This window comes from Lynx canadensis, chromosome D4 (genome assembly GCF_007474595.2).
Source record: "Lynx canadensis isolate LIC74 chromosome D4, mLynCan4.pri.v2, whole genome shotgun sequence".
Taxonomy (NCBI): Eukaryota; Metazoa; Chordata; class Mammalia; order Carnivora; family Felidae; genus Lynx; species Lynx canadensis.
In genome coordinates, this window is record NC_044315.2 from 89,190,734 (window position 1) to 89,213,065 (window position 22,332).

The window sequence follows — 22,332 nt, forward strand, 5'->3', positions numbered from 1 at the left end:
ATCGCTATGGCCCCCCAAGTGGTCTCTCCCTGGGAAGTCCTTGCTTCCTCTTCTACGCCTGCGCCCCAGAGAACCCCGCTTCTGTTCCCCTCGCAGGTGTTTTTTCTCTGGAGGCTGGTTCTTTAGTTTGAAACCCAGCTGTTCCTGAAGACTTACTGATTTTGGTGGCTTCCCTTTGATTTGGTTTTGCTCATCCTTGAAATGAACAGCCTTCCACAAGCAGGTTGCGTACCTCCCCGCTCTGCCTTAGTTTTCACGTTAGGTCGATACAGTGGTGAGGATTTGTTTTTCCATCTTGAAGAGCGGTCCTTGACTTGGCCGGAGGACTCTGTGTGGAAAAGTTCACGTTTCTGTGTCACTGGTGAGCAGTAGACTCTGGTCAGTTCAGACAGAGTAAGACTTCTGAACTTGGGTTGGGGAAGGTACCTACAATGAAACGCTCTTTAAATGTGGGCGAAACAGCCTGTGCACGGTGAGGGTGTTTTTCTGGGGACAGAATCCAGGGCTTTCTTCAGGTCGTCAAGGAGATCCATGATCCCTGAAGGATTCAGCCCCCTGGCTCAGGGACTTTGGCGGATTAACACTCTTTTTTCTTTTTCCCTCTCTTACATTTCAAAGGCAGATCGGGAGCGGTGCCGAGAAAAATTTCCTTACTAGATGACATTTCATCGCAATGTCCGATCGTTTGGGGCAAATAACCAAGGGCAAGGATGGGAAAAGCAAGTATTCGACTCTCAGCCTGTTTGATAAGTATAAAGGAAAATCAGTAGACGCGGTCAGATCCTCAGGTAAGAACCGGGCTGGAGGCCAGTTCTTTATGCTTTCCCTTCCGTGAGAAACTCCAGGTCCTGAACTGTGAGGACCCAGGGTCCCTGCCTGGTCAGATGGTCTTCGGGGCATGGAGTGGTCACCAGGCAGTTCTGGGGACGTGCAGTCACCCCCTGCTCCTGTTCGATGTCCGATTTCGAGCAGGAATACCCCATCTCTGCCACAGTGGGATTGTTTCCTTAACCGTCTTACCTCGTTGGCCACAGATAGTTCTTCCCCTGTGAGGTAGAACGGAACTGACTTTGCATCAGAGCAACCAGTTTTAGGCTTCGGGGTTCTGACGTTCTGGACCTTTTGTCCACACCCCGGGAGGATTTTGTGGATGTCAAGGGCCCTGCTGAGCCTCGGGCCCGGCCCCGGGGCTAGGCGGAGGCTGGCCCTTGGGTCCTGCCAGGGAGGCCGGGGCAGTCTCAACTTGCGGAGAGGTGGTTACCGTGTGGGCCGGAGGTTTCTGGGCCCGGCTCCCCGCCCCGTCATAAACTCCCCACGCCTGCTCCTGCCCGCTAGTAAAGTGGAAGCCTCTGAAGACCTCAGCAGCTCCCAAGTGTCTGAGGCCTCGGTGAAGGGCTCGTAAAGTGGCGAAAGCAGCTACCAGGCCATTTGGTCTGTTGGCACAGGGCCACCCTTGGTGGTGGTTTGGCCGTCTGTCGTCGTCGCTTAGAGCTTGCGAGAGCTTCTGAAGCTCCTCCCCTGCCCCCACCCCTCTCTCCCTACAGTTATTCCTCGACATGGCTTACAGAGTCTCGGGAAAGTTGCCACAGCCCGGCGTATGCCGCCACCTGCAAACCTGCCAAGCTTGAAGTCTGAAAACAGAGGAAACGACCCCAACATCGTTATAGTTCCCAAGGACGGAACGGGATGGGCAAACAAGCAGGATCAGCAAGACCCAAAGAGGTGGGAGCCGAGGGGGCGGGTGTGGGTGGCGAGCCGGGGCCTCACGGAGCCCGGCAGCTCCCTTTCCTTCTGCAGAAGGCAGAGCTGGAGAACCGGCTGACCCCAGAGGAGGGAGGCTGCCTTTGCTCGGACTCCCCCTGCTTGGTTGGTTCTTCCTCCCTGCCTTTGCTTTTCCTGGCTTCTGGAGCTGATGCAGCCTTGCCTCTGTGGGCCGCCTTGTCCCCAGTGACCAGTGTCCCCTGTGCCTTATTAGGAAGGACCTCCTCCCCCCAGAGGGGCTTATGCAATGCCTCAGAGCCAGTGCCTGAGCCAGTAAGGGCCACTGTGGCCAGAGCGGGTGCTTGAACGCTCCATTCTGGGGCATCCTGTGTGCTGGGCTCCGGGTTGAGGAGGCCGACTTCTAAGTGCGGGGTCAGCGGCGTCCCACGCAGACTGCTGCGGTTAGTTGCTCCAAACAGACCCAGTTATGAAGGGTGGCAACCCAGAATCCACATTATTGGGGGCGGGTGTGCAGCCTCTGTAGGCTCACCCCTCTGCCAGCACACCACCTCCGGGAGCCTTCGGAGGCCCAGGGTCTGGCACAGAAATCCCCATCACGGCAACGGAGTGAATGTCGTGGCTGCTGCCGCGTAGTGTGGCCGGTGCCAGCTCTGCTCCGGGCACGTAACCTGGGCCGTTCCCTCCTGCCCAAGTCCGTGTCCCTCCCCTTCCGCTGCAAGTCTTCTGGGCGCCAGCCAGGGGAGAGGATTTGGGATTTGCACTGGGAAGGGACCGGAGAGGAATGGGACACTGATGCTGGGGTTTGCCCATCGGGGGATGAGAACAAAACTCGGTCCCGTGCGTCTTCCTGCCCTCGATCTCTTGTGCCCTGGCTGCCTGGATCTCTCGGGATCTAGACAGTAAACGACCCAGGGTGCAGCCTGCCAGCCAGTGTCCTTTTCTCTCACCGGGAACGGCCGCGGTAGCTTCTGTAAAACTTCGCACAGTTACTTCGCACAAGATGTAGAGAGTGAGCACGTAACTCGTTCGGATGAGCATAGGGTAGCAGTAACCAAAGTAGGGTCTGAAAAGCTGTTTTTAAAACTTCTCTCACGATTTGTTTAGGGGTCATACTGGGCCGGGGGTGTGGCCCGACTTTCAGAGTCAGCCAGGCTACCTACTACTAGCTTTGTGGAACTCGGAGAATTGCTTGATCGGTGCGCTCCGGCGTCCTTCTGTGCGGTAGGACTACTGCCTTGCCTGGTGGTTGTAAGAAATAGACCGGGCAGCGCGAGTCAGGCACCTGGCACAGAACCTGGCAGAGGACGCGCGGGCAGGTGCCGCTACCACCCCTGTCATTCTAGAGTTCACACGGTAGGTGCTACAGGTTCTCTGATGAAACGGACATCATACATTCCAGCACGAGTGTTGCGATGCTGCTGCTACGGGAAGTTCCAGAGAGAGGACGAGGCATCGCTTCCTCCTTGTATCGGCTCCCACCGACACAGGCACGGGAGGGATGAGGCGGCTTTCATGGGGCCGGTCGCGCTGAAGCATGCCAGCCAGGGAAGAGGTAGAAACAGAACACTGGACAAGGCCGTGGACCCCAGGCGCCGGTCCTCTGTTGCCCCGGGGCCACGTCCTCCTTTGGAGTGTCAGGGAGGTGACAGAGTGAGGGCCACAGCTGCTGGGACTCCATGCTGAGGTTTGGAGAACACAAAAGCAACACTCGCTGGAAGCTTCTGTTGTAGGTAGGAGGTGAAGTAAGAGATGAGTGGCCTTCATTACGTAGGAATCCTGCCCGGTGAGTTCCTTGGATCACATCAACCCTGGAAGCCTGTGTGTGGAGCATTTGGCTTCAGCTTACTGGGGAGCCCCTGGCGTTGGGCGACTGGCGGAGTAGACTGCTGCCCTCCTTGGGTCCCATCGGGATGAGGGAGTGGGCTGGAAGGCTCTGGGTGAGCAGACGTCTTCCTCGGAGCCCCTTTTTGTTTGGGGACTGTGTCTCGACTCACCCCGCCTTCTGGGGAGCACGCTTGGGCAATATCTCTTAAGCTTCAAAACCTCTTTTGATCCAGCAGTCCTGTTTCTAAGAACTTAGACTACTGGACTACCTACACAAAAGGGTGCCAAGTTATGTGTAAAAAGTGCTCATTGCGGTTTCGCCGGTAATGGGAAAAAAAGATGGGGATTGTTAAGTTAGGGCCTATCTAGCCGGCTACACTGTGTCACTAGAACAAAGAGGTAGATCCAGGCATTGTCCTAAAAACATGTTCGATACAGTAAGTAGGAAACAGGTTACGAATTGTATGTGTGGTGTTAAAAAAAATACTATGTTCGTATATATATATATATACACATATATACACACACACACACACACACACACACATACGTATATATATATAGAAAAATCTGCTTGGCATCTCTCTCTGGAGGATGAGATGGTGACAAATCCTGTGTTCTCTATATTTATACATTTATTTTCACTATGGGCATGTATTTCTTCTATAAGCCAGGAGAAGAAAAAAATCACGTCGCGAAGCAATCAGTCCCCTGTACAGCTGTGAGCTCTTGGTCAGGAGCGAGGGGCTCAGAGCCCCTTCGCTGTGCTGACTCAGTTTCCCTGTTGGCAGCCCCTGCAGCACCTGTTTGTAGGGAACCTCTAGCCTTTGCAGGAAAGCCCCGCCAGGGGGCCGAGGACCGTCCTGCCCGGCAGACGTCAGCGGGCAGGCCTCGGATGGGGCCCGGCTTCTTGTGGGCTCTGAGGCGTCAGAGTCTGCTGGAGAGGTTCTGTGCTGCCCCTGGGCCACCGAGCAGCCGCCGCTGTGGGAAGCGCGGAGGGGACCGCGCGTGCCCATCTGACCCCTGCGCCTCCTGCCTTGTCCAGTTCCAGTGCGACGGGCTCTCAGCCGCCGGAGTCGCTGCCGCAGCCGGGTTTGCAGAGGCCTGTCTCCAGCTTACAGAAGCCGACACAGTCGAGCAGCCAGGAGGTAGGTGCCGCGTGACCTGCTCCTTCCAGGGGTGAGCCTGGCGGGTGGCTGCGGAAAACGAGCGTGGGAGGTTGTCCTGGTTCCCGGGAGGTGCCTGAACGCACGGCTCTTGGAGAAAGACCCCAGATGCAGAACGGAGTACGGACACCTAATTTGCTTCCTGGTGACTTACCTGGAGGCACGGTCGCTGGGGCCAGCTATACGCTAGGTCAGGGTCCCCTGAATGTGCTCCGTGGGGACTGGTTAGGCCACGGGAACGTCTGGGGTCAGGTAAGTTGAAAAAATGAAGCATGCTCCTTTACTGTCAGACTTCTCTTCAGTGTCTTTAACGTGCTGACGTGTGCTGTGACTCTGTAAAGACACAGTGGGGACAGCATCCCCCAACTCATTTGTCCTGGGAAATCTTTCTGACTGACTTTAGAGACTAGTGTCCCTCAGAACACACTTGGGAAATACTGATCTGTGACCCTTTATTTGTTGATGCATTTAAAGTGTTTTCCCCGGGGGGGGCCTCGGCTGGCTCAGTCAGTAGAGCACGCAACTCTTGATCTCGGGGTTGTGAGTTTTGAGTCCCACGTTTGGTATAGCGATTGCTTGAAAAATAAAGTCTTAAAATAAGTAAATAAATTAAATAAATAAAGTGTTTTCCTAAGCAGGAAGTTAGGATTTAACCGAGCCGGGGCTTGTAATATATTCAGCCCCTCCAAGTCCGTCTGGGTTTCGCGGCCAGCAGGAGGGTGTACTTAGCTGGTAGTTAGAAATCTGGATGAGAGGTCTCCTAATCCTGTAGAAAACCGCAAGGCGCGTGGACGGGTACCTAGCATTTGGCAGCTCTCTGGAAGACAACCTGAACGGTGTGCTCTCGTTCTGTACTGTGCCCTGGGCAGCAGAAGGTCTGGGGTGCCACCCAACCACGGGGGACAGTGTATGGGTCTGCCAGAAGGGCACCCTCCCCCACCCAACACTGAATTGTGCCTTTGGAACTAAAGGGAAAGGAAAGAGAGGTCCACATTCATGCGGAACTCTGTATTCATTGGCCTGCATCCATGGGTGCCGTCACGCAGTCCGAGCACAGAGAGTCGAGTCTGGATCTGTCTCCTGGGATCGGCAGCTCAGAGATCGGAGAGCCTCGGTTTGACAGCCCTGGCTGGATGTCCGACTCCCCTTCAGAGCCGCCCGAAGGGTGTCTGTTACGTGGCCGTACCCGAGCACGGCGGGGTCTAGGCTGGGGCCTGGTGTGGTCCCGGCATCTGTCAGCAAACTGCTGGAGGTCAGAGCCCTGTCCTGGGGCTGGCACGCCGCTCGCTCCGTCCAGAGCGCAGCCCTTCCCGCCGTGGTGGGAATGGGACCCCCAGCGTTTCCCAGCCCCTAAAGCCTCGCCTCAGGCACGGCAGCCTTCTAATGGCAACGTTAGTAACCCCTCCTCGGCCCCGGGAGCCCTTCTCTAACCGGTCAGTGCCTCTGGTGGGCGAGGGCAGGGGCATCCTCGTGCGGCCTGCGGACGCCGAGTGGGAGGCTGTGGGACAGGCGGTGCCCCTGTGCCTCCTGGGGACCTGGCAGCCCCGGTGGCGCTGCCCTGTGACGTTGCGGGCACATCCCTTCTGTGGTCTGTGTGCGTGTGTGCGGGGGCCTGTGGCTACCCCAGGGCGCTGAGGGCAACTCCCGATCGGTAAATGGATTGTTAACGCCTGGCCGGCTCCACGTGGAAGGTGAGAGACGCCGCCGTCTGCCCTGAGCTTGGTGGTACTGGAGGCGGGGGTGCTGAGAAAGGGTGATTATTTAACGTGAGGTCTGACCCAGGAAGTGCTGCCCCAGCTTTGTTTTGTATGTTTGCACCTTCAGTTGGAGGGGACGGCCGTTGGTTGAATGTTGTCGGGAGGGGCAGATGGGCTCAGTGGTTGGGGACTCCCGGGGCTTGGGACACAGGCAGAGTGGGGCCAAGTCCTGGTCCTGCCCTCTGGGCTGGGCCCGGTCGCTCCTTTCTGAGCCTCCGCTGGGATAGGACTAGAACCTTCCCAGGGTGTGGGAGGATTCGCTCAGGCAGGGTGTGCCCAGCACAAAGCCTCGCCTGCAGTGAGTTTTCAGCACGCTCAACTCCTCGGCTTGTGTGCGAGCCAGGCAAGTGTGGATTAGCGGAGGAGGGAGGCCTCTCACTTGAGTAGTTGTGCCTTGGAGAACGACAGTAATTATGGAGAGCGGTGCGGTGGCCCTTCCAGCGGAAGATCAGACACGCCAGCCTCCCGTGCCGATGCTCCTCAGTTCGCAGTGGCACACGGGTTTTGAGACACGTGTTAGAATTGGGGTCTGGTCTTTATCTCTGGAGCAAGGCCTCGTAGCTGCCAGTGTTCCGGAGTGTCGCACGAAGCGGACGTGGGTTGGAGTCCTGGCTGGGCTGTGGAACCAGCCGTGGGAGCTGCCCCCGCCCCCCCGTGCCGGGGGCCCAGGCTGCCGTGCCCGGGTGGGGAGCTGGGTAGAAAGCAGGCCGACCGGGCTGGCTTTGTTTTCATTTCCTTCCTTCTTTCAGAACACAAATTCAGTGCCAGGTGGACCAAAGTCATGGGCACAGCTGAATGGAAAGCCAGCAGGACACGAAGGTGGTAAGTGTGGTCGGGTGGCGTTGGGCTGGGTGGGAGGGAGGGAGGAGTGCCTTTTCCGGACGGTTCTGTCCGGGTCTAGGCAGCCCTTGGCCAAAGCTTTGTGGGATCTCTCACCCGAGTGAGCTGCTACCCTGAGGAGCCTTACCTCTGCCCCCGGGGGTGGGGGCGCTGTGTCTGCCAGGCCCGCCCGCTCCCTGGTTTCACTGAACGTTATTACTCCTGACATCCCCCCTGGGGGCTGTGGAGAGGCTGGGCGCTGGCCCTGCTGCTCTTGGACTCCGCCGTGTGGTTGGTGCCCTTGCTACCTGCTCAGCGGTGTGGCCGACATGCACCTACTTCCTCTCCCTGGGGCCTGCAAGGAGGAGGTGTGGTGTGGTGTGGGGCGAGCTTCGGGCCTGGGTTTCTAAATAAGCCAGGCCCTGGGAGTTGGGCTGCTTGCTCTTTGGTTGGTGACACCAGAGCATTCACGGCTCACACGGTCCTTGGTACCGTTTATGTCGCGCCCGACACGGGAAGTGTCAGAGGTGTTGCCCGCAGGACCTCAGCCGCGGCAGCTGTGCAGAGGGGAGATGGCAGGGAGGAGCAGTAGGGGGAGATGGTGAGAGGGCTTCCCGGGCAGGCCCAGAGCAGAGGGGAGGGCCCACCTGGGCAGAGAGGGCGGCCAGACTCCTCCACTCCCCACCCCCCAGCCACCACTGATAGCTCGAATGTTTCTAGCATGTTGTACGGACCAAACTGGGCGATGCCCCCGCACGGGAAGGAGAGGGCTGCAGGTGGGAGTGGCGGGCCACGCTTGCTCTTCCTCCCACTACCTTCCCCCCACCGGCCTCCCCACCGCGGCGCCCTTGGCCTTCTGCGTGCCCCTGGCGGCCAAGACTTCGCCAGCTGCCTTCTGTAGCTCGTGTAGAGAAACAGCGAACATCCTGCCTGCCCTAAACCCTCCGCTCCTACCCAGCATGTGCCCCTTCTGGGCGGGAGTCCTGTGTGGTTGGAGGCTCTGTCCCCAACACGTCAGTCAGTGTGCCCACTGACGTCAGACTCCGGCTCCTGTGGAGGGGCTAAGGGCAGGAGGGAGCTTTACGGATTCTCCAGTCCATGGGGTGAGGTGGAGGGGGCAAGATAAGCGGGGGTGGGGGGCAAGGGGAGCGGCGACCAGCATTTCAGTCCCCTAAAATTAGGTCTTTAAAGAGGCTTTTTACAGAGAGTGCTCACTAGACTGTGTTAACAGTGGTCTTTGCTTTCTACAGCTTTTACTCTGTGGGTTAGGATTTTTTAAAGTAAATCACGTGCATTCATTTTTATTTAAAAAGAACTGCAGAGGGGTGCCTGGGTGACTCCGTTAGTTAGGTGTCCGACTTTGGCTCAGGTCATGATCTCGCGGTTCATGAGTTTGAGCCCCACGTCGGGCTCTGTGCGGACAGCTCGGAGCCTGGAGCCCGCTTCGGAGATTCTGTGTCTCCCTCTCTCTCTGCCCCTCCCCCACTCGCACTCTGTCTCTCTCAAAAATAGACATTAAAATTAAAAAGAAAATAAAAAATAAAACCTGCAGAGAGAGTATTAAAAAAATACTAGAGTAGGGGCACCTGGGTGGCTCAGTCAGTTAAGCGTCTGACTTCAGCTCAGGTCATGATCTCGTGGTCCGTGAGTTCGAGCCCCGCGTCGGGCTCTGCTGACAGCTCGGAGCCCGGAGCCTGCTTCAGATTCTATGTCTCCCTCTCTCTCGGCCCCTGCCCCCCCTGTGTGTCTGTCTGTCTCTCCCTCTCCCTCTCTCTCTCTCTCTCTCTCTCTCAAAAAGAAAACAAACATTAAAAAAAATAATACAAAGAAATACTAGAGTAAATTGGTACAGCCCCTTGGCGGGCAGCTTGGTGCTATCAGAATACTAATGTGTGCACCCTTTGACCTAGCATTTCCACGTGGAGGAAGATCACCCCAGAAATGATGCTTGCCGATGTGAGAAATGGCGTATATTCAAAAGATACTCATTGCAAAATTGTGGTAGGGAAAGATGGGAAACAGTCACTTGAAATGTCCATTAAATGTTGGTGCTTTAAAGAAATACTACTTGCCTCTAGGGAAAAAAAAAAAGTAGTTTTCCACGAATCTGGCAAGATCTCTAGGATATATTCTTAAATGAAAAAAAAAGTTCAGAATAATATGTAGAGTATGTTACTATTCATGAAAAAAAATTGGGACGAGGGAAAGTGTACTTATAGAAAATGTACGTGCCATCAAAAAAAAAAAAAAAAAGTCTCCGGAAGGAAGCCTGGGGGGGGGGGAAGCCGCCTGTTTCTTCAGGGCGTCAGAAGTAGGCAGGTGGGCACGCAGGCAGGAGGGAGTCGTCTGTTTGTACTTTTCTATGCTTCTTACTTTTGAACCATGTGATTGTGTTTCTTATGAAAAATAAGTGATCTAGAAAAGAATTCTAAAACACAGCAGCACCTTCTGTAAATGTGTGATTGCTCATCTGGGAGGCAACAGGGCCCAGGAGCCCGGGAGGAGGGACAGATGCATCCTAGGCCTCTGCTGGGGCTGAGGTGGGAGCAGCCCCCGGTTCCCCGTCCTGTGCTCCTGTCACGAGTCTGTGGTGCCATCAGGGCGGTGGGCACTTGGTGGTGTTGCCCACACACATGTTCAGACTCTGCAGTTCAGAAGGGCTCTTCCTGCGTCGATAGACCACTGCACGGAGAGTGGTGTTTGGGCCTGTTGCAGCTGGGTCAGACCGGGGCGGGGTGGGCGGCCTGACTGGTGCGGGTGGAGGCCAGGGGGATGGTTCCATCTGGGACCTTAGAAGAAGCCCCTGACATGCCAGCCTCAGATTCTCACGGCAGAGATCACATAGCACACGGCATTGGTGGTGAACGTTGTAGAGCACTGAAAACCTTAGGAATGCTGCTGCTTTGGCTTGAGATTTTGGGTTCTTTTTTTTTTTTTTCAACGTTTATTTATTTTTTGGGGGACAGAGAGAGACAGAGCATGAACGGGGGAGGGGCAGAGAGAGAGGGAGACACAGAATCGGAAACAGGCTCCAGGCTCTGAGCCATCAGCCCAGAGCCTGACGCGGGGCTCGAACTCCCGGACCGCGAGATCGTGACCTGGCTGAAGTCGGACGCTTAACCGACTGCGCCACCCAGGCGCCCCGAGATTTTGGGTTCTTTGTCATTCTGGTCTGTGGAAGGGAAGTTTAATTCACGCATAGAGTAAGACCTTCGTGACTGCTGAGGTAGATAAAAGTACTGAGTGTTTGTTTTCACGCTCCAGATCTGCGTGTGTTTAAGGCATGACTTTCACATTTCATCCTCGCCAAGGATTTTTTAACCTGGGTCCAAGTCCCCCTTCGCAGAGTAGTGGAGCTCCTTCGTGACACCGGGAGATTGTGTCACCCTGGCGGGTGTATTTGACCCTGGGACTTTTTGCTAAATAGGGATGTTATGCCTTGTGCGTCTGCACCAATCCCAGCTGCTGCTTTCTGCAAAGTCTGCTGTAGTTCATGGGTCCGTGAAACAGTGGTGGGGAAGAGGGGGGAGAGTTTGGTTTTATCGCCTAGGGAACGAGGCATTTCTCAGTTAAGACATGGGCCATGTGCTGTTACTGTCGTGTTAAGTTTAGATGGTGCTGGGCATTTGGTCCAGATAAAAGCACCAAATCCCACTCTGGACCATAGAATGCACCTTTTGTTATTATCTGTTCGTCCAGAATAGATCAGAGGTCCCCAGTGTTAAGTGCTGGGAGGGGCTCCTGCAGAGATAAAGCAGGGCTTCTTCTCAGGGGCCTGTGGCGTTGGGGAACGGATGGGACAGCAAAGGAGGGAATCGATCCCAAGGTGGCAGGTGTAAGCTGTCCGGTGCTCATGAGAGTGGAACGAGGGTGCAGACCTTTCTGTTGGCATTACCTCCACACAAAAGCAGTTGACCTCCCTGGGCTGATTTCCCTGAAGACTGCTTGTGTGTCCCCCGGGGCCACCAGGAGGGCCTTACTGCCTTCTTCCGGCAGCGTGAAGGATCCGAGCTGGAGCGGCTGTGCTGTCCTCTCCCTTGCTCCCGTAGGTTAGCTGCTAGGGCCTGGTGTAGCCTGCGTCTGGCCTCTCCTCGTCACATGGGGTCTCCAGTGCCACCCTGCCAGCACAAGATGCCAGCACAGATGGGGCACTTAACAGGAGCCCACGCCAGGGCAGTGTGGCTTCCGGCCCGTGGAGCGGCTGAAGCAGAGAACTGTCGATGCCCATCTCACTTGCTCCCTAACTGAGTCTTTCTGGTTTTCTTGGCAGGTTTAAGGGGCTCAAGCCGACTGTTATCCTTCTCTCCCGAGGAATTTCCGACGCTGAAAGCAGCTGGAGGGCAGGACAAGGCTGGCAAAGAAAGGGGCGTCTTAGATCTGTCGTATGGGCCAGGACCAAGCCTCCGCCCTCAGAGTGAGTGAGCTGCAGTCCCTGTCCGGGCCCCCGTGGGGACAGCGGGGCTCCCCCTCATCTTCCTGCCTCTCTGCCTGTTAGAAGCATTCGTGTCCTCAGCAAGCCGAGCTCCTGGGGCCCAGGCTCCCTGCCTGGAAAGCATGGCTACTAACCCTTTGTCTGCTCTCTGCCTCTGTGGGATTTGTCCCCCAGGCTGGGCCGGAGGTCATTCCTCTCTTGTCCTTTGGGTTGGGCCAGGCCTGTCTGCTTCCCCAGCTGTCATCAGACGTGAGTTCTGCTCTGCTCAGGTGGTCCTGGCAAAGACAGACTGAGGGCGCGTTAACTCTGTCCCCGAGCCAGGAGCTTGTTTTCTAAGCCAGTGGTTCCTAAACCTAGCGGAGTCCTGTCAGGGTCCTTTGGGGAGTTTGTTAAAAAGTCTGATTTCCAGCCCTCCTCCGTCCTCAGCCAAATTAGAATCTCTTGTGTGTGTGTTTTTTTTAAGTTTATTTATTTTGAGAGGGAGAGAGAGAGAGAGAGAGAGGGAGTGAGCTCATCCCTGGGGGAGGGGCAGAGAGAGAGGGAGGGCTCTGCACTGTCAGTCAGCACAGAGACCCACTGCAGGGGCTTGAACCCATGAACTGTGAGATCATGACCCGAGCTGAAATCAAGAGTCGGCCACTTAACCAACTGAGCTGCCCACGTGCCCCGAGAATCTCCGTTTTTTAACATGTTCCCTTGGGGATTGTTTGGTAGCCAGTCTAGGATTTGTCTCCACAGTTCCCTCACCTGGGGTCTAGCCAAGGAGTTGGCAGGACTATATAGCAATACTTGCAGGTAGGATTTTCTTTTCAGTGGCCTTGAGCGGTTAGAGGTTAAGGTTTTTTGAGGAATGAGATTTTTCCATCTGTTCTAAGCAAGGATTGTGAAATAGCTCTTATGTATTTTGTCTGTTTGGGATGGGGGGGGAGGGGAGGGCTTGATCAGGTCTTGAAATGGAGGGACTTTTGTCTGCCTGTCCTGATTAATCCCCAAGGTATCCCGGGGTTAGAGGTAGAACTGACACCCTATAAAGGAAATGATCACTAGTGTGGTGGGTTATTTTGTCTGCTCCAAATAGGTAACCAAATTCTCAGGCCGAGAACTGTATAGCTTTCTGGGATTAAGATGACCTGCTTTGTAGGACCACAGAAATTTAGACCTAGCAGAGGCTTCTGGGATCAGCTCCATCTCTTCATTTGAGGAGAAGGAGAAGAAGCAGGAGTGGCCAGACCAGTGGCCAGAGGGCTTGCCCAAGGTCACACTCAAGGCGGTCATATTGCCGGGAGCTGACCCTGATTTTGTGGCTCCTGTGCTGTGTCTCTTTCTCTTGAGGGTCAAGTACTCAGGGGCTTCGTGTTTCACCTCCTAGCCATACGTTGACTGAGAAGGGGCAGGCTTATCTGATTTCTCATTGGCCTGTAATTCCCCCACATCTTGCTATGTTTGGCAGTGGGAAACGTCATCTTAGGAAGGTCGCTAGGTGGGAAGGTTTTAATCTGTGACCTGCATGAGAGCCCTATGGGCTGGAGCAGGACCAATTCGGGTGAAGGCCTGGTGGGTAGGGCCCCAGACCCTTTCATGCCCCCACTTGGAGGGAGAGGGGCTCTGCTTCTTATGACCTGGGGAGTCTGTCTGACTAGAGATGTCACCTTGAATCAGAGTTGAAACATGTCAGGACTTACTCCAGTTTTAAAGATTTCATTTTTAAGTAATCTCTACACCCAGAGTGGGGCTCAGACTCACAGCCCTGAGGTCAAGAGTTGCACGCTCCTCTAGCCAGGTACCATAGGACTCGGTCCAGTTTTAACGTAAAGGCCAGTGCTGCTCCTCACGGGTCAGTGATCGTGGGAGAAATGGCCCAACGCTGTTTCATCCGGGCTGTCCTGATTTCTTTGGGGTGGTCGATCTGTGGGTGTGCGTGGTTTATATTCACCCACGAAGACCACGTCTTGCTTCTACCTGCCTTCTCTGTGAGTGGACCTTATTTTGTGTTTCTCTTTACGCCCGACTTCCCGCAGCAAGTTCATGCTCATTGGCCAGGTGTCCGTCCTCCACCTTCCGTGACAGATTCGACCACTTGACTCGACTCTGCACTTTTGGGGCTTTTGTTTTTGGTGAATGAGGGGGTCCCTTGACCTTCAGACCCTCATACAATCCCTCCTCCCCCCCTCCTCTTTCCTTTCCCCTTTTGCCCCCTTTCGATTTCCAGATGTGACAAGCTGGAGGGAGGGCGGTGGGCGAAACATAATTTCTGCCACGTCTCTGAGCGCCTCCCCGACTGAGCTGGGCAGCAGGAACTCGAGTGCGGGAGACGGAGCCCCCTCCTCGGCATGTACCAGCGATTCTAAGGACCCCTCTCTCCGCCCGGCTCAGCCTGTCCGCAAAGGGGCTTCACAGTTCATGGGAAATGTATACCACCCACCTACATACCATGACATGCTTCCTGCTTTTGTAAGTTTTCAGAGTGTGCATATCTTTTTTTCCCATGGAGTCGGATTGCTTGCGAAGGCAGAACCTACTCTAAGTGGTTGAATATCCACCTCGGTTCCCCCTCCCAGTGTCTTTGCCCCGATGTACCCTGCCTTGGAAGTGTCCGTTACTTCTGCGTTTGCTCTCCCCCTTTTCAGATCTTAAGGGTCTTCGGCTTCTTTCCCTGGTGATGTAGATACTGTTTCAGCCTTGGTTCTTTAGAAAAAGGAGAGGCAGGCATTGCCCCGGACACCACAAGTCCCCAGGTTCACTTACTGATGGCAGGAAACAGATGGGGGAGATGGTGGTAGGATTAACTGGGAAGTTCCAAGACTTGCCTGTCTCTTTTTCCCATTTTCCATTTTTCCCAAACAAATTCGAATGCAAGGGGAACTTAGAATTTGAGCCATTACCGGAAAATCCTGTTCATTGATGTTATGTTTCAGATGTGTTCGCCACAGTCATCAGAGAACCAGGGTACCGTGGAACGAGGACCTTTCCCCCTCCCCCAGCTCCGTCTTGAGCCCCGTGTCCCTTTTAGACAGTTCCAGATGAATGACCAAGATGGGTAAGGCTACTACATTAATAGTCCCGTGTGTAGAAATTGCCCCCGGTGGTTGTATTGCACAACATCATGGGCTCATGTGCGAAGGTGTCTTGTCTCCTGGAGACTCTGAAAACCAACTCAGAGCTCCAGGGTGTGTGGGGTGGCTGGGATCTGGAGCTAGACGAGGTTGTATTATGATCACAAGTTCTTGACAGAGTTGGAAGTTTTGGCATGTGTTTGTGGCTGCTACGCTGGGCATTAATGCCGAGTGTATAAAACTGTGGAATGAGGCGATACTCTCTGGGACGTATTTGTTTGGCATAGGTTTCTTTTATCTTTTCATTATTAGTTTCTTTTAACTTTTTTAAGTTTCTTCATTTATTTTGAGAGACAGAGGCCATGCGAGTGGGGGAGGGGTGGAGAAAGAGGGAGACGGAATCCCGAGCAGGCTCCGCGCTGCCAGCGCAGAGCCCGCCGTGGGGCTCAAACCCGCAAAACCGAGAGATCATGACCTGACCCGAAACCAAGAGTCGGACGCTTAACCGACTGAGCCCCCCCCCCCCCCCCAGCGCCCCCGTTAGAAGTTTTTTTTTTTTTTCTTTTTTTCCCTTAAAGGAGAGGATTTAAATATTAAATGCAACCGTGAACCTTTGCAATGTGGGACATATTTTTGGAAAAGTATTGGCTTTTGCTTCCATCTGTGCACTTGACACGAGGCCAGATCTTTACTCTTCTCGCCCTCATCAGAAAAGAAAGCAGGCTGGGAACGACTCGGCCCATCCGCCCGCTGAGGCAGCTGGTGGGACGGGCGCCGCGGCCCACGATCATCAACGCGGAAAACCTGAAGGGCCTGGACGACCTGGACGCCGACGCCGACGACGGCTGGGCAGGTGGGTTGTGGGGCTTTCAGGGTCGGGGTCGCCTCTGCTTTCCAGGGCTGAAGGCCCCCCGGCAGCAAGGTGTGCGTCCCTCAGCCAGCCACCTCGCCAGTGGTGACTTCCTCTCTGAGCACTGACTCCTGTTGGCCTTTGGTCTTGATCTCAGATCCATGGGAGATTTTGTTAACTTGCCGAAAAGACTTTTTGGAATGGGAAAGTTAAACAGAACTGTAAATGGGGTAATGAGCCCCCAGCTTCCCATCACCTAGCTTCAACAACTACCGTGCCCCGTCTGCCAACCTGATGATTTTCTCTTAAAATCGTTTTTATTTGCGTTCACGTACATGTGAATTCCATCAACAGGTGCCCATTTTAATGATGCAGTTTTGACAAACGGATACATGTGTGCCGAATGTCCCCCCTCCCCCGCCCCCCCCCAGACGTCCCCCCCCAACTCCCCGCTCCCACCCCAGGGCCTCCCCTCTCCTGAGGGGACTTCCTGTCAAATAGTACGTTCGTTCAGTCGGTACCCAGGAGTGAATTGTTAGGTCGGAGGGAAGGTGTGTGATCGGGCCCGTGAGACCCACCTAACCCTTTCTCCACGGTGGCTGTGGGGAACGCGGGTCCCCTGTATCCTCATGACGCTTCCACGTGATTAGTCTTTTTAATTTTAGCCCTTCTGGTGGGTGTGTAGTGGTGTCTCATTGTGCGTTTCATTTGCATTTTGCTGATGACTAATGCTGATGAATAAGTTTTCTTGTGTTATTTGGCAACTGGTAGATTTTCTCGTTTCTTTGAGCGGTAGGTTACAAGTAAGTCATGGGTACGAGTCCTTGGCCACTTACTTTTTACAAATATTTCCCCCATTGCTTGTCTTGTTGGTTCTTTTTTTTTTTTAGCACTGTTTTGATGAGCAGTTTTTTTATTTTGATGAAGGTTGATTTGTAAGTTTGTGTTTTCTATGGTTGTTTCTTTTGCGTCCTATCTGAAAATCTTCGTCTCTCCCTGACAGCAAAGATATTCCCTTATTTTCTATAGTTTCAACCCTTGTTTTGGGGTCTGATTTACGTGGAATTAATTCTTGTACATAAGATGGAGTTGAGGCTCGTTTTAATCCGTCGGGATATCCGGTTCCGCACCAGTTGTTGGGAGAACTTTCCTCTGCCTATTGAATTGCTTTGGCACCTGCCAAAAATCAATCGACCAGATAAGTGTGGATCTATTTCTGGACGCTGTGTGTCCTGGATGTATTGATTCATTCACGCCACCACCACACTGTCGCTCTATAGTAAGTCTTAAAGTTCAGGTAGCGTAAGCTTTCTGGCCTTGTTCCCTTTCATGTTATTTGACTGTAAGGTCTTTTCATTCCCATATAAATTTAGGATCAGCCTGTCAGTATTTACAAAAAGCCTAGAGGCATTTTGGGTAGGACAGCGTCGAATGTGTTTCTGGATAGATGATACCTTGGATCTCCCATCCAGGAACTTGGGTGAATCTCTGACTTTCTTCAGTTCTGTTTCAGTTTTCAGTGTTGGAGGTCTTGAACATCTTCTGTTGAGTTTATTCCTAAGTAGTTGATGTTGTTTGGATGCTGCTGTAAATGGCATTGATTTTTTTTTTTTTTTTTTAAGTGTAACTTATTTCTTATGTTTGGTGTTCCTATAGATAATACAGTTGATTTTTGTGTGTGGACCTTGTTGTAGGCACTTTGCTGAATACGCTCTTTAGTTTTACTAGTTTCTGTTGATTTCTTAGAATTTCTAAGATTTTTTTTTTTTTTTTTTTAGAGGGAAAGAGCGAGAGAGTGCACACACCACATAAGGGGGGAAGGAGGAGAGGGAGGGAGAGAATCCCAAGCAGCCTCCACACTCAGTGTGGAGCCCACGTGGGGCTCTAGTTCCCATGACCTGAACTGAAATCAAGACTTGCATGCTTAACCAACTGAGCCACCCAGACACCCCCATTTCTTAGAATTTTCTACATAAACCATCATGTTGTCTATAAATAGGGATGGTTTTATGTTTCTTTTTCAGATTATATGCCTTTTATTTCTTTTTTCCTTTTTTTTTTTTTTTTTAAAACGTTTGTTTTTGAGAAAGAGTGGGAAAGGGGCAGAGAGAGAGAGAGGGAGACAGAATGCGAAGCAGGCTCCAGGCTCCGAGCTGTCAGCACAGAGCCTGACGTGGGGCTCGAACCCACGAACTGTGAGATCATGACCTGAGCCTCAGCTTAACCGACTGAGCCACCCAGGCGCCCCCTACCTTTTATTTCTTGCCTAAATGCTGTGTGGTACTTCCAGGACAGGGTTGTTTCAAGTTCTTTGTTCCTGATCTTGTGGAGAAAGCGTTTAGTGTTTCACCATTAAATCTGATGTCAGCTGTAGGGTTTGGGTGTTCTTTATCTGATTGAGGGTTTCCTTGTATTTCTGGCTTGCTGAATGTTTTCTAAATCACGAATGGGTATTGAATTTTGTGAAATAAATTTTCCTGTGCTGTGATTATAAGGTTTTTCTCCTTTATTTTGGTAATCTGGTGGATTGCTTGCTTTCTTCTTTCTTTCTTTCTTTCTTTCTTTCTTTCTTTCTTTCTTTCTTTCTTTCTTTCTTTCTCCTTCCTTCCTTCCTTCCTTCCTTCCTTCCTTCCTTCCTTCCTTCCTTCCTTCCATGTACATGAGCAAGGAAGAGAAGAGAAGAGAGAGAGAGAGAGAGAGAGAGAGAGAGAAAAAAGAGAATATTCCAAGCAGGCTCCCTGCTCAGCATTGAGTCTGATGCTGGGCTCAGTCCCACGACCCTGGGATCATGACCTGAGCCGAAATCAAGAGTTAGATGCTCAACCTACTGAGCCACCCAGGTGCCCTGCACCAACTGATTTTTTTAATGCTAAACCAACCTTGCATTCCTAGACTAAGCTACACCTTTTTGTATACCTAGATTCAATGTGCTGATATTTTATTAAGGTTCTTGGCCTCCGTGTCCATGGTGGATATTGGTCTATATAATTTTCTTTTTTTTTTTAATTTCTTTGTTGGGCTCATAAGATGAGTTGGAAAATGTTCCTTCTCTACTTTCTGAAAGAGTTTCTGTAAGTTTGGGATTATTTCTCCCATAAATGCTTGATAGAATTCACCAGTGAAATAACCTGGCGCTGGTATTTTCTTTGTGGTGACATTTGTGATAATAAATTTAATTTCTGTGAGTAGTTAATGGGGCTGCTCAGATTCCCTTTGTTGTTTTGTGTCAATATTGGTAAGTTGTGTTTTTCAAGGGATTTATTTGTTCTTTGTGATTGAATTTATTGGTATAAAGTTGATAGCAATTCCTTTTCTTTCTGATGTCTGTAAGCTCTGTAGTGATGGACTTCTTTCTTTCTCATTAATTGGGTAATCTGTATTCTTCTTTTTCTTACTTATGCCAAGGGCTTATTGGTTTTATTAATCTTTTACTAAAAGGCAGTTTTGGGCTTTCATTTTCTCCATTGTTGGATTGTTTCTATTTCATTTTATCTGTTCATTTTAATTATTGGGGCTCTCTAGATTTCTAATTTAATTCCATTATAGTCAGAGAGCATGCACTGTATGACTTCAGTTCTTTTCAGCTTACTGAGACTTGTTTTATAATCAGAACATGATCTTTCTTCATGAATATTCCAAGTGCGTTTGAAAAGAATGCGTATTCTACGGTTGTTGATTATTACATTCTGTACATCTCAATTTAGTCACTATCAAGGTTGTGGAATGTGTCTTTCAGACCTTACACAGTGACTGATGTTTTTGTATGATCCTCTCAGACAATGAAGCATTAAATTCTCCACTGTGACTGTGGATTTATCTGTTTCTCCCTTTAATTCTATCAGTTTCTGCTTCATTGATTTCAAAGCTATTGTTAGGCTTATGCACATTTAGAATTTTTATGAGTTGACACATTGACCCTTGGTATTGTTTGCGGATGTCCTTTATCATTGGAAGTGCTTCTTGGAGTCTGTCTTGTCCTGTGTTACTACTGCTCTGGTGTTACTGTGTAAACGGTGTGTCTTTTTTCTTTAATCCTTTTCCTTTCAACCCATTCGTGGTTGTATTTCAATGGATGATCTAGACAGCATATAGTTGCCCTTGCTTTTTCATTAAATCTGCTTTGTAATTGTATTGGGCTTTTTGCCTTTTTACTAAGATACGGTGCATATGACAAATTTCATATACCATAACATGTACCCTTTTAAAGTCTGCAATTCGTTGATCTTTAGTATATTGACAAGGTTGTGCAACCATTTCCACTGTCCAGCTCGAGAACGTTCTCATCAGCCACAAAAGAAGTGTTGTGTCATTAACCGTCACTCTCACTTACCCCCCAGCCCCGCACACAGCCTCTGGCAACCACTGAGCTACTTTCTATCTCTGTGGTTTTGCTTATTCTGGACATTTCATATAAATGGAAGCACCAGTATAGAATGTGGCCTTTCACGTCTGGCTTCTCTCACTGAGCTTGTTTTTCAAGGTTTGTCTTGTTGAGGGGGTGTGTCTGCATTCATTTTTTTTTTTTTTAATGTTTGTTTATTTTTGAGAGTTAGACAAAGCACGAGTGGGAGAGGGGCAGAGAGAGAGGGAGACACAGAATTGGAAGCAGGCCCCAGGCTCTGCGCTGTCAGCACAGAGCCCGATGCGGGGCTTGAACTCACGAACCACAAGATCATGACCTGAGCTGAAGTCGGTCACCCGGCTGACGGAGCCACCCAGGCGCCCCTGTCTGCATTCATTTTTGTGGCCAAAGTACCATTCCCCTGTGTGGATCTCCCACAGTGTGTGTGCCCACTTGCCAGCTGATGGGCACTTTCTGCCCCTGAGCTGCTCAGGCCGGGGAGTGCCCTAGGGCACAAGCAGCAGCCCACGAATCACGCTGGCCAAGCCTCTGTGTTGCCAGATGGATCTGGGTCCTGTCTGGTTTTTGCCTGCTTTCTTTCGTTCACTCTTCTGCACCTTCCAATATAATTCCAAAATACTTTGTCCAGATTTAAGAACTGTCCTCTGCGGGAAGGTTAATCTGACGGGGCCGCCTTGCTGTCACCCGAAGCCGGAGCTGTCCCTCACTTGATCTGCAGTGTCTGTCTGGTGGTTGCGGTTGGCTGGGTGGCCCTCCTCCTCAGCTGGGCCAGGACGAGCTCCGACCGGAGGAAGCCCCCCCCACCCCTCGCCCCGTGTGGCGCTCTTGGCGCTTTTGGCGCAGCTGAGTCTTGGCTTTGCCCATTCTCCCTGGCCCTCCCTGGTTACAGGTCTTCATGAGGAAGTGGACTACTCCGAGAAACTGAAGTTCAGTGATGATGAAGAGGAGGAGGAAGTTGGGAAGGACGGCAGGCCCAAGTGGTAAGGATGCCCCCCAGCCCTGCTCGTGGCACCGCGCCCCGGGGCTTGACCGTGGCCGGAGGCGCACGCATCAGTGCCGGTCACTGTGCCAGGCGCATTGCCTCGTCGCCCTGGCAGCCTCACTGGGGCAGATTCGGTTTCCATTCTGCGGGTGGCACAGCCGTGCGGGACGGGAGCCAGGGTGCGCTGGCCGGGTGGCTGGCGGGCCGGCTGAGTCCCGGTGGTTTCAGCCGCTGTGCCGGTGTCCCCCCGAGTGTGTGTGTGTACGCCGCTTGTTCCACAGATCGCTTCTGTGGGTGTGGTGCCCAGAAGGGTTTCTCTAGCCAAGCGCGTTTGGGAAACCACCAGGGTTCAACTTAGCCGTTTACCCCGGGGTTGTGCGTGCTAGAGTGCACATCAGGGATCTTGGGAGAAGCACCGGACGGGGGATACGAGGTTTCCGGAGCTTCCTCCACCCCTTCGGTCTTCCCTTTTCTGGGTCATTTCGTTGGGCTCATTTTACTTATGACGCCTTTTGCAAAATCACTGCATTGTAGTCTGGTCCCTCTGGTTTTTGTCGTAATAGATTGATGGTAGAATGATTGGCTAGGACTTTTTATTTTTAGTTATTTACTTATTTTAAGTTTATTTATTTTGAGGTAGAACATGAACAAGGGAGGGGCAGAGAGAGAGGGAGAGAGAGAGAGAATCCTAAGCGGGCCCTGCACTGTCAGCATGGAGGCCGATGTGGGGCTCGAACTCACAAACTGTGAGATCATGACCTGAGCCGAAACCAAGAATCGGATGCTTAGCCGCCTGAGCCACCCAGGCGCCCTGTTTTTATTATTTTTGGAGTAAACTCCATCCCTAACGTGGGGCTCGAACTCCCAATCCTGAGGTCAAGAGTCACACTTTGTATGCACTGAACCAGCCAGGTGTCCGTGGCTAGTACTTTTTTTTTTTTTAATTTTTAATTTTTAATTTTTAATTTTTAATTTTTTTTTATTTTTGAGACAGAGACAGAGCATGAGCAGGGGAGGGGCAGAGAGAGAGGGAGACAGAATCCGAAGGAGGTTCAGGCTCTGAGCTGTCAGCACAGAGCCCGATGCGGGGCTCAAACTCACGGAGTGTGAGATCATGACCCGAGCCGAAGTCGGACCTCGCTGACTGAGCCACCCAGGCGCCTCTGGTTCTTTTTAAATACTACCTACAGCTGCATTAATTTGTTTTTTATTTATTTATGTTGAATACCAGCAAATATGGATGCTTTCTTTTGTATGGAATTGCCTATGTTCTTTGCATATTTATTTATTGGACTTAGTGTATTTCCTTTAAAACGTGATCAGTGTTATATATTGTTTAGATATTAATACTATGCTGTTATTCC

The 22,332-nt window shown here is 52.0% G+C and overlaps 1 protein-coding gene across 12 annotated transcripts in view; it reads left to right on the forward strand.

Moving 5' to 3' along the window:
• PRRC2B (proline rich coiled-coil 2B) overlaps window positions 1-22,332 on the forward strand; it is an 86,288-nt gene that overhangs the window by 27,529 nt on the left and 36,427 nt on the right. For 11 of the 12 annotated variants that reach the window (XM_030293617.1, XM_030293618.2, XM_030293609.1 and 8 more), the window contains exons 2-10: window positions 619-788; window positions 1,545-1,722; window positions 4,592-4,694; window positions 7,219-7,291; window positions 11,559-11,702; window positions 13,930-14,171; window positions 14,636-14,757; window positions 15,484-15,626; window positions 20,876-20,966. In XM_030293617.1, the coding sequence (XP_030149477.1) occupies window positions 674-788; window positions 1,545-1,722; window positions 4,592-4,694; window positions 7,219-7,291; window positions 11,559-11,702; window positions 13,930-14,171; window positions 14,636-14,757; window positions 15,484-15,626; window positions 20,876-20,966 (1,211 nt within the window). In that variant the 5' untranslated portion in view covers window positions 619-673. The remainder of the gene's footprint in view (window positions 1-618; window positions 789-1,544; window positions 1,723-4,591; window positions 4,695-7,218; window positions 7,292-11,558; window positions 11,703-13,929; window positions 14,172-14,635; window positions 14,758-15,483; window positions 15,627-20,875; window positions 20,967-22,332) is intronic. The other variant, XM_030293610.1, reaches the window with a different exon arrangement.